We start from the raw sequence: 12,488 nt of genomic DNA on the forward strand, positions 1-12,488 counted from the left end.
AATGCATAATTTGATATATTTTTATGTCAATTGTTGGCTCTAAAAATAATTTTGCGCACAGTAAATAATATTATTTGCCTATCCCCCCTAACTTCTTGCTCATTCTAGAAAAAAGACCTTTACAAATATTCAAAAAAAAAATTAGCCGCAACATAAATTTTTTCTCTGTTTTGTCGGCTGCCAAACAAATTTCAGCACAGACCACAAAAATGCCATAAAATAAAAAAACAGGCAGCAGCAACAACAACATACAAAATCAACGCTGTGAGCAACAACAACAACAAATAGCATTGAAAAAAATAAAAATCTAGAAAAATTCTTTGCAGCGTGTGCAACAAATTAGGCACAAACCAAAAATAAATGCAAAAAAAAAAAGTAGAGAAAAAAATTCGCAGCAACAACAAAAGCTTGTAGAAAATTGCAAGGCAGCAGCAGCAACAACAGCAATGGCAACAACAACAAAGCCGCACACACACAAAATTAGCAACTGCAACGAGAATGCTTCTCTTGCTGTGCGCAACAACAACAGCACACACACATACACACACACAGACAGCGCACGAGCCGTGAAGTTGCTGCTGCTGCCACATATATTGCTGTTGCTGCTGCTGCTGCTGTAGTTGCAGGTGTTTCGCAGCTGCTGTTGCTGTTGTTGTAGTTGTTGTTTTCGCACACACACACACACACACACTTATTTGGGCTCGTCTTGACCCAGTTTATGTCTTTGCAGGACCAACGATGGCAGCAACAGTTGCTGCTGCTGCTGGCAACACCTTTCTTTCTACGCTTGCACATTGATTTGTAGTCTTGTCTTGGAATGCGGTCAACTGGCAAACAACAGCAACAACAGCAACGCACAGCGACAGCAGCAGCATCGTCGCTTGGTCAATGTCGTTGCTGTGGTTGTTGCTGCTGCTGTTGCTGTTGTTGTTGCTGGCGTGAGTTGCCGTTGCTTGGCCTTGCTTTGGTTTAGCGGGCATTTCCTTTTGCCGCATAAAACGTACAAGAAGAAAAAGCAGAAGAAGCAGCAGCAAAAAAAAGTGCCGCAAAAATCTTATCGAACCTGTTATATGCCTTCGATTCTCTCGCCAATTCTCGCCGATTCTCCATTGGTTTCTCATTGGCGAGACCTTGTCAGCAGCTTTGAGACGCAATGAGACAGCGAGATTGCGAGACAGGTTGAAAGATGTTGCTGCTGTGTCTATAAGTTATTGCTGTTGTTCTTATTGTTGCCGTCGTTGTTGTTGTTGTTGTTGTTGCTGCTGTGGTTGATTCCATGTCTATGTCATCGTTTTATGTAACTGTTTAAAGCTAGAAAAATTTATTATTGTCTATTGTTGTTGTTGCTGTTGCTGCTGTGCTTACCGTTACATAAAAGCCAAGTCAAAAGACAAGTCAAGACAAGTCCGCGCATGTTGATTTAATACGCTTAACAGCTTTTAGCTGGACATCGACAACTGAACAACTGCACAGGCAACCAGCAACATGTTGCTGATGTCTCAATTCTATAGCAGCAACAACAACAACAACAATGAACTTGAGCGGAAGTACATATCAAAAGACTTAGGCAACGAACTTGCAGCCAACTGCAACAAGGCGCATCTATTGCAAACCACTTGCGAAATCACTTTTAACGAGCTGCCACTAATTTTTGCCCGCCAGCAACAACTGCCAGCAACAGCAACAACAACTGTAAACAACGTGGAAACCGCTAACTAGGTCAGGCAGCGTCTGCCTCAAGAAGCTGCCTCTGCCGCTGCCGCTGCCTCTGTCGCTGCCGCTGCCTCTGTCGCTGCCTCTGTTGTTGCCGCTGCTGCGTTGACTTAAATGAAATTCTCAAAAACCGGCCAAGTGAAGCAACGCGCCAATTTATGTAAATCCAAAACCAATCAGCCTCAAACGGCAACAACAACAACAACAACACTAACATCAGCATCGTCATCATTATGAGCATTATGAGCGCTGATAGGCTAACGGTTTAAACCGTTTCTGATTTGACAAACAGCGGGAGATGCGAAGAGATGTTGCTGAGGGGAGCGAGAACAAAGACAGCGGCAACGGCAACGGCAACTTTAGAAATTGTTTTTCTATACCCTGTAACTGAGTTACGGCAGCAAGAGTGTAGCCTTAAATCTGACACAGAAAATTTGGCATTTTTCACTTCTAGTAGACCGCTGGTCTATCTGTAACTCAGTAAAAAAAGCAGCTAAAGCTATGAAATTTGGTATGCATGTGCCTAAATATCTAAACTCAATATCTTAAACATTTCATCACAATCCCAACAAAAACTAAAAAGTTATATCAGAGTAAACTCAAAAAATTTTAATATAATAATACGTAGAGCTATGAATTTTGATACGTAAAAATCTGTATGTTCAGCTTTTGATAGAAATCCTGAAAAGATATTGCAGAATCTAAGGATAAGAAAAGTTCTAACTGTAACTCTGGAATTATAAGAGCTAGAACTATGAAATTTTAGTATCCCAAATCTTAATGTGTAAACTCTGTATCCGCAACATATGGCAATAATCCCCACATAAACTAAAAAGTTATGGAGAAACTAAAATAAAAATAAATAGAAATACTTAGAGGGAAGAGCTCTAATCTCTTACTCTCAATAAATCACAATCAAACAGAATTAATGCACAAAATTCAAGAATAAAATACGACAAAAGCGTATTTTAAACTACTTACACTGGCTACAGGGTAACTGCAAGTCATGCAAACACATTCACACGGCCTATTTGAAGCATGTAGCGGCTCAGCACGAAACTTAAAAATTAGTTGACCCATGAATCATTGCGGCTTAGACTAGACCAACAAAACCCAACTTCTATTAAGCTCAACTTTTTCCGCCAGCTGAAAAATAAATAAAAAAAAAAATAAAGAGAAGAAAGAAAAGGGAAAACCTTTATTTAATGGGTGCTTCTTTTGGACACGCTGCGCTTTTCACTCGCCTCGAACTATCACAATTGGGTCATCAGGCAATAGCAAAGGCAAAGGCAAAAGGCAAAAGGGAAATGTTTGTTTGGTTTCTTTTGCCGCACTTGCACTTTTCAATTTCGTAATTGAAGACAGCGAGACAAGGGAATGAGAGTGAGAGAGATACAGATCAAAGAGTAGGAAGAGCAAGAATGGCTATAATATAGATCTAAATACCACAGCAGCAACAGCAACAGTTGCCGAAGCGTGGGCGTTGAGCAATCAGCGCATGACGCCAACTCTTGCCACTTGCCTCATGCCACTTGCCTCCTTCCAACAACAACAACAGCAACAAGTGCAGCTAAGTATCATCTGAAATTTCAGTCTTATATCTGCTTCTCAATTTTCTTCTAATTAACTGCAGACAGCGAACAAAAGCGAGTTGACAAATTCACACGAACTTTGAGGGACATTTGGTCAAAACCATTAAAACAAAACTAGTAGGACAGACTACAGTCGAGTGAGCCCGACTGTGAGAGTCCCTGTACATATGCTGTAAGAGCTAGGAATCGTAATGAATACACTGTTTTTAATATAATTTCTGTAAAAAACAAGAAACGTATTGATAATCAAATTTTCTTAAATATATTTTTTTAAATAAAACTTATATGTAAATTTTTTTTATAAAAATTACATGCTACATTTTATATTTTTAAAGAATTGAATTCTAAATTTGTATTTAAAAATCCGTGCATAGCTATTATTTATAAAAATTGAAAACAAATATCAACAAGCAGCTGAAGAAAATCATAAAGCTCAAAATACATTAAAAAAAAATGCCAAAAATTTTAAACATGAGTATAAAAACCAAAGATACCCAAAATATTTATATATATAAATTTTAGCATTTTGGCTCTTTATTTTATGTTTAAAAAAAGTTATATAAAGTCATTTTCTTCAATAAATTTATGTGATTCTATGTTTTTTGTAGTATTCCCCTTCTTCTACCTGTTATGCATATTTTTTTTAGTTTATCAAATTTAATAGACCCTATATGTTTTTGAAGTACAGGGTTTTATTTTATAAATTTATGTGATTCTATTTTTTTTTGTAGTATTCCCCTTCTTCTACCTGTTATACATATTTTTTTAGTTAATCAAATTTAATAGACCCTATATGTTTTTGAAGTACAGGGTTTTATTTTATAAATTTATGTGATTCTATTTTTTTTTGTAGTATTCCCCTTCTTCTACCTGTTATGCATATTTTTTAGTTAATCAAATTTAATAGACCCTACGGTTTTTGAAGTACAGGGCTTAATAAATGGGCCCAAGCCCATTTACAGCTACTGCAAAAGGTTGTCTCTTTCCACTGTCCCTCTCTCAGGCAATTAGAGTGCATTTCTCCTATTGTTGTTGTTGTTGTTGCTGTTGTGCATTTAAAATGAAATTAACCGCCATACGCAAATTGTTGTCGCCGTGGAATGTGAATTGGCCATTTGACTTGACTTGGGTTGGGTTGGGTTTTGGTTGGGTTTTGGCTTCGTGTGTGTTTGGGTTTTTTGGGTTGGGCCTCGTCTGCCATTTGGTTGCAAGTAGAAAGTGCAGTGCAACAGGCAATCAGCTAGTTATGAAGTTGCTAGTTGCAGGTTGCAGGTTGCAGGTTGCAACAACAGCAGCAATGGCTCAAGAGGTTGCTGCTTAAACCAAACACCTGCTTATTAAAGTTTAAGTTAAAGAGGCAGATTACATTTAGTAAGCTAGTTATTAACTGCAATTCCTGTTAAAGCCAAGCTTGAAAGCTCTTTTCTTTTTCTGTGTACTATTTAATTATAAGCTGCTGCTTACAGATGAATTTAGAACAGAAGCATGAGCTTTTGGATTTTGTTTTTAAAGCAAAAGTGAGCTTGCATTTAATTTTCAATTGACTCAATATAAAATGAAACATACACTAATAACTTAAAAATTCTTCATATAATTGATATATCCTTATATTGTGATTGTTTTTGAGTTTTAAAATACACCATTTGTTTCAAATGAAAGTTACTTTTAATTAATTCTTTTGATTTTTATAATACAAATTTATTAACACTTTTTTTAATAAAAATTTAAATTTCATTATTATTTCATACATGTTTTTTTTTTGAAAGAATAATAGGAAGTTAAAACTAATTTGAAGTTAAAAATAGCAGTTCAAATTGAAAACAAAGGCTCATATTATAAATTTTAAATAAAAGTTTTTATTTAATTATTTTTTCATTTATTTTCTTTAATCGAAAAAAAGAAGATGAAATCAATTTAAAAATTAAAAAAGCATTTTTCTGTAATCTCTGTATTTTTTTTAATACAAATTTATAAATAAAGGGTAAGATCATAAGTTTGAAATAAAAATTGAAATTTAATTAATGATTCATATTTATTTTTATAGAAAAATTTTAGTTATGATAAATTTAAAATAAAAATACTTTTAATTTGCTATCCCTGTTTTTTTTAAATTACAAATTGAAAAAAAAGAGTTAGCTCATAACTTTTTAATCAAAATTGAAATTAAATAATTATTTTATATTTATTTTTATAAAAAAATATTAGTAAATTTTTATAAAAAAACTACATTTAATTTGCTTTCCCTGTATTTTTGCCATTGCACCCACTGTACGGTATGTACGTGCAACAATTGCGGCTGTTTAGCGTCTGTCACACAAAGGTGCACAGTTCATTGAACTAGTTCCGAAAGTGAGACACTAATTGAGTGATTTACGCGCTCCATTCAATTCACATGCAATTAACATTTCACCTGCGTTCGCATTTGCCAAATAGAAATAACAACAACAACAGCAGCAGCAGCAACAACAACAACAGCCATTGTCTTGCCTCTCATCTGGCCTCTCTTTCCAACCCTTTTCCCTCGCATTTGTTGTTGTTGGCCCGAAGTCTGAGGCTCACACATTGTGTTTTGGCCTTGTTGACCCGTGTGGACGGCTTAGAAAAGCTTTCGCTTTTTTGTTGCTTTGTTGTTGTTGTTGTTTTTGGTATTTTTTATTTATTCAACTCTCTAGCTATCTCTCTTTTTTTCTCTCACTCTCTCTCTCTCTCTCTCTTCCGCTCTTCATCGCGTTGTTTTTCTTTGTGCAAACAATTCGATATTGTTGGCCAAGGCGTTGATGGGCAATTTGTAACAACAAATAGCAGCAACAATAGCAGCAACAATTGTGCATGTCCAAGCTGAAAATGTACAACTGTTATTATAATAATTTATTATTATTATTATATGATTTTTACCGCACACACACAATGCATATTTTTCAAACTCATAAAGTTGTTCACTTGATTTTTTTTGTTGTTTCCAAGTTGTTTTCTTGCTTGTTCGTACAAATTGCTGTTGTTGTCACTGGCCATATGTGTGTGTGTGTGTGTACCAGTGTGTGTGTGTGTGTGTGTGTGTGTGTGTTTGGGGTATCACTTTCACTAAGTTCGCGCACGTAGAAAGCAAATGAAAGCAAAGCAAACAAAATGTTGCACGCCCCAACCAAGTGGAAGTAACAACAGCAACACACAGCAGCAACAGCAACACACAACAACAACACAGTCACTGAGCTACCTACTACCTTTGCCATATATAACTTTACAGATATATATAAATATATAACAACAACAGCAGCCCGCAGACAATTTCCATGCTTGGTCGCCTTTGGGGGCAACCTTTTTCTTCTATATATATTTATATTTTATTTTCGGTGTTGCTTCGAACTCAGTCAGCTGAATGTTGCAGCTTCTTTTGCAGTCTGCTTTCGGGTTCGTTTCAGCGCACAGCGTGGGAGTTACAAGTCTTGCCCCCTGCCCCCTGCCCCATTTCCCTTGCAACTTTTGAACTGAAATTGAAATTGAAAATTTTACATGAACTTGATTTCTTAATTTTTGTTTGCCCCTTTTTTTTCAACTTACTTGCGCGTTGTTGTTGATGAATTGAAAATTTGAGTGAACTAATTTGATTTGTGGCTGTGGCTGGCAGCATGGGGCATGCAACGTGGGGCACCGTTATGATGAAATTGCAGCCGACATTCGATTGTATAAGCTGCAAAACTTGGACAACAGCAACACGTTAAGCTAAGACAACTCCAACAGCAATTGTTGTTGCTCGTGTTGCAGTTGTTGCTGTTGTTGCAGCTGCTTGGAAAGTTGCACTGGTCAAATGATGCTGCATTTATGGCATGACTGACTTTGCAGCTGACTTTGGCTGCAGTCTATAAAGCAAAGCAAAGCAAAGCGATGCCTAATGATCTGCCAGCCGTGTGCAGCATGAAATGACAGACAACAACAACAGCAACAACAACAACAGCAACTGCCGCAACAACAACTGCCACACTTGAAAAAAGAACCAGAAAGAAAATTTATCTACGCCACACTGAAGTTTTGATACCCTTAAGCAATGTATCACAAATTTAAAACTAGCTTTTTTTATTTTACTATACCAACAATAATTTTATTGTATCTCGTATTCACAAAAAATTACAAACTCCTTAACTTTAATTATAGTCTATAAAAGTTAATTCTCTTTTCAGTTTTAATCATTTACAAACTAAAAAAAATCAACAAAAATAAAAAAACTTGTATTAAATTTGATAATAAATTATTCTTTATTTTAATTATTTTTAGAAAATAGCTTTGCAAATTTGCTTGATTTTTTTACAGTGGCTTTTAGCTTCTGCAATGTTTCTTTTGGTTAATGCAGACATATTACATATACAAAAAATATTATAAAATTATTTAGCTTAAGTTTTAACATTATTAACAAAGCAGTGTTTAAGTTGTATTTATATCTCCTTGCATGTAAAAACCAAATCATTTAACACTTTTAATATGCAAGCGTAGTGGGTCAAATAAGCTGAAAGCCATTTTATAACAAATTTCAAAATAATAACAATTAGAAAATCATTAAGTCTAGCAAAAAAAAAACTTTTAAAATAATCCGCGTTTAAATAATGATTTTATTATTATTATTATTCAACTGTTTTATAGAAACATAAAAAAAAAAACAATTTTCTATATAAAATGGAAGCAATTTTCGAATCAAAGTCTTGATTTGAGGAGTTAAAGTATTGAACCAAACATTTTTAAAACTTAAGATATTTTTTGTCTTGCCTTTAACATAATTTAACACCAAATTACTTGTTAAAAATAAAGTTTTTATTTAATTATTAATTTTATTTAATCTAAACAGTTACTTTTAATTAAAACTAATCCACAAATTTAAACAGAAAAGCTAAAATATAATACAAAAGTAGCTGTTATATTTTTTAATTTACATTAAGCCTTTATATCTATATGGATATATTTTTATGCACTCTTGATAGACTGTAAATAATGAGTTATGCCACGCCTCCTTTGACACAATTTGTATTTAACTATTAATTTTATTTAATCTAAACAGTTGCCTTTAATTAAAATTAAGCCACCAATTTAAACAGAAAAGCTAAAATATAATACAAAAGTAGCAGTTATATTTTTTTTTAATTTAGATTTAGCCTTTATATCTATATGGATATATTTTTATGCACTCTTAATAGACTGTATATAATGGGCTATGCCACGCCTCCTTTGACACAATTCGTGACAAACTTTAAATACCCTGTGCTAGGGTATCTCAAGACATCAGAACTCAAACTGCAATTCAAACTCGCACTTCAACTCTGTGAGAAATGAGAATGTTTAGCTAGGAATTTCGCAGTGAAGGCAGCTTGGCAACAGATTTGGAGCAACAGCAACAGCAACATTGAACATGCAACATGTGGCAGCTGTGGCCAGTTGTTAGATGAGTGTGTAGTGTGTAGTGTCTAGTGCCCAGTGGCCATTGGTCAGTGACTAACTATTCAAATCTCATCATCATTCGATTTGATGCCTCCTCACAGTTGCAGTTCCAATCCCAATCCCAATTCCAATTGCAATCTCGAGTCTCGTCTCATGCAAATGCGCCTGGGAAACTAGCTAAATTGAAAATGTAATCACAGCAGCAACAACAGAAGTAACAACAACAACAACAGCAACAGCAACTGCGGCAGACATTTGATTTTTGCATAGTAGCTCCTGAGTATCTTATAGATGCAAAGATACTCGTATTAAGATACAAACTCACACACACATAAACACATAGACAACATGCCACATGCGTCATTCATCATTCATCACGACACAATGGCAAATAGTAATTGCCACTTTTGAATCTAACGACCTTTGAATGCCCTAATAATAATATCTTTGGGAAATTCTTAAAAAGCATTAACAGATTATGCAATACTTGAAATCTTCAAGAATAAACATGACAGAGATTTCTTGAAAGTATATTGAGAATTAAAATAGCATACATTAAATATGCAGTATATTAATATTTATATTTAATAATATTTATAGTACATATTTATTTTATTTAATACAACAAAAATTATCTGTCAAAATTTCCAAGTAATAGAATAGACTTATATTTTTAATTTCTATTGTAAAAGATAATTTTAACTCTGATTTTTATTTAGTTAAGGAAAATATCCAAAAAAAATAAGGCATAGTTTTTAATTAATTGATAAAAAAATCAATAAATAAGTTTAATTTCACAACTTTTAATTACAAAATTATAATTGAATAATAATCTGTTTTATATTTATTTAATAGGTTAGTTTCAATAAATATTTTTTGTCATTTGTTTTGCAAATTATATTAAGTGAAAGCTGAATAACAATTATTATTAAATGCATTAATTAATTTAGCTATTTTTAGAGTTTATAACTATTCAAAAAAAAAAAAAATAATATCTGACAAATGTTTTAATTTTCATGTAAAGAAGTTATGATATTAAACTGATATTATTGAACAAAATATATTTTATTATGTTTTTGCATATCAAAAATTTGTTTGTGCATATAAATCGCGTACGATCGCATTAAAGAATATAAGTTTTTGATAAACTACATTAAATTGAAAGAAAAAATACTAATTTTTTTCGCAACTGTTTTCTTTTTTAAAGTTCAGTTACAAGTATTATAATAATAATAATAATGTCAAACAATCAACTATTTTTAGAATCATTTCAATGAATTCATTATCATATGAATTTACAATATAATATGCATATAGAATAAATATGGCTACATTTATTTTTTTAACTGCAGACACTAAATATGTTGTTATCAATAAAATTCTTTGGTTTAATTTATGAGCAAGTTTCAGAAATATTTGTTAAAGACTAGCAAAAAATTGTTAAAGAACTTGAACAATTTATGTTTTTGGCGATTGTGCAGCTGCTATTCAAATCATTTAAGAGTCAAAAAAAAAGAAATAATTCTTCTGCTTCAATTTTTATGATTGTAAGCTTGGTAACATTATATATTTAGCTTGCAAATTGCATCATAAATTTGAATGGACTTAACTTGGACAGAGCATGAAAAAATGCCACTTAAATTGATGGTCTTTTTCTTGTTGTTGTTGTTGTTGTTATTGTTGTAGTGCTTGACAGTTGCCGCCGCTGGTGTTGCTGTTGTTGTAGCAATTTTCTCACGCTTTGCATTGACAACAAACGCAACAACAACAACAACGAGAGGAGCAACAACAAGCTGAGAACATTTTGCAATGTTGAATACTTGAATTGTTGGCATTTTTGAGGCGTTTTGTTGACGCCAACAAGTGAGCAACAACAACAACAACAACAACAGCACTAACAACAACAACAAGCAACATAAGTCCAGCTAACGTTGCAAACTGGAACGGAACTTGCTTAATTGCCAGTCCATGGAGTCTCAACTCAAACTCAAACTCAAACTCAACTTAACTTAACTCTCTGCCAAAAGCCATTGGCCAGTTAGCCAGTTAGCCAAGTTGCTCGGCTTGGGAATTTGACAGGTTGCTTTTGGCCGACAAATGTCGACATAGGCGATGCCGTAACCCAGGATCTCTCTCTCTCTCTCTCTCTCTCTCTCTCTCTCTCTCTCTCTCTTTTTTGCAACAATTGCACTTGAAAAATGCAACTTTAGATTTAAATTATGAATTATTTAAGTTTAAAAACTCTCTAAAAGCTCAGCAGCTTAGATCAATAATAGATCAATAATTCCATTTGTATTTCATTATTAAAGCTTTTAATAAACCTAATCTTACTTACCTTAAGTGCTTTCAAGTAGCTTTCAAGTGCTTTCAAAGCTCTTTAAACAACTTTGACAGCAAAAAAAGAATTTATTATTATAAATACAAATTTAAATTGCAGCTTTGGGTTAAATTTTAATTTAAAAAAAAAAATCTCAATAAATTTTCCAAGAATATATAAGCTTTTCTATATGCTCTATTAGTAAATATCAGGGACGGTAAATAATGATAATTTTGTTTTCTGTCATTAAAAAAAATCATTAACTTCTAGTAACTTTAAAAGAGCGTAAAATATATCCAAAAATTAGTTTGAGGTCAATCTATGCAATTTCATGATCTTTAAATTTATTATTTATATTATTTTACTCATAAAATAATAATTTTTTTTAGCAAAAAAAATAAAACTCAAGAAATCATCATTATTTTTGAGCGACAAAAATAAAACTCATAAAATAATGTTTATTTCTTGAAATTTATTCTTTTTTGATAAATTCAAGAGATTTATTTTTTTTTGCTCAAAAATTAAAATAACTAAAGTAGCTTAAAGCTGCTTAAAAAACTTGTCAGGTGTTTGAAAACTAATAAAATCAGTTAAAGTTTTGCTTAAGCTTTGCTAAATATAAGTTCATTAATTACATATAATTTTAATTTAATTTAATTTAATTTAGTTGAATTCCTTTAAAACTTTTATTTATTTATTTATTATTTATTTATTTATTATATATTTATTAATTTATTTATTTATTCATATTTATTTTATTTAGTATGTTTCCTCTCATAACTGAGACTTTGCCAACAAAACAAAAGTTTCATGCAGACATGTTATTATAAATGTTGCAAGCTTGATCTTTAATTTAATTAAGAATGGAATTTTTGGGGGCTTAGGCTACAGCTTAAATATGAATTAAGAAATCAATCAACGAAGCATTTTAATAACTTGGTCAGCGCAAACAACGGCTTTATTAATCAAAAGCTGCCTTCAAGTTAAAGTTGAGAACATTTCTTTTTTCTTGTTCTGTTTTCATTTCGTCTTTTTAATTGATGAATTTTTAATATGCCACAACGAGCTGAGACGCATAAATGAATGTTTAATTTTATGTAATTTCTCCAAAAATATTTTAAAGCTTAGCTAATTTCGTTTTTCTACCTTTCTTTTAGATGGAGCTTGCAGCTTTCCGGGCTCGCCGGCGCACAGCAGCGTCGTCTTCTCGAGCGCAAATCTAACACAGGGCACCGTCGCCTCCTACAGCTGTGAGCGGGGCTTCGAGCTGCTCGGACCGGCCAGACGGGTGTGCGATAAGGGGCAATGGGTGCCAGAGGGCATACCATTCTGTGGTAAGTAAAATGTCAATTGAATACTTGTAGTCGTATTTACCTTACCATCAAGCAACATGGAATGCGGTTAACAAGTCTGTTTAGATTAACAAATATACCGGTAGTCAACTT

At 32.9% G+C, this 12,488-nt stretch overlaps 1 protein-coding gene across 1 annotated transcript in view; it reads left to right on the top strand.

The window, feature by feature from the left end:
- The window catches only part of LOC117793323, a 42,167-nt gene that overhangs the window by 11,480 nt on the left and 18,199 nt on the right, over positions 1 to 12,488 (top strand). The window contains exon 2 of the mRNA XM_034633620.1: positions 12,201 to 12,377. Coding sequence (XP_034489511.1) covers positions 12,201 to 12,377 — 177 coding nt within the window. The remainder of the gene's footprint in view (positions 1 to 12,200; positions 12,378 to 12,488) is intronic.

The sequence above is a fragment of the Drosophila innubila genome, chromosome X (genome assembly GCF_004354385.1).
Source record: "Drosophila innubila isolate TH190305 chromosome X, UK_Dinn_1.0, whole genome shotgun sequence".
NCBI lineage: Eukaryota > Metazoa > Arthropoda > Insecta > Diptera > Drosophilidae > Drosophila > Drosophila innubila.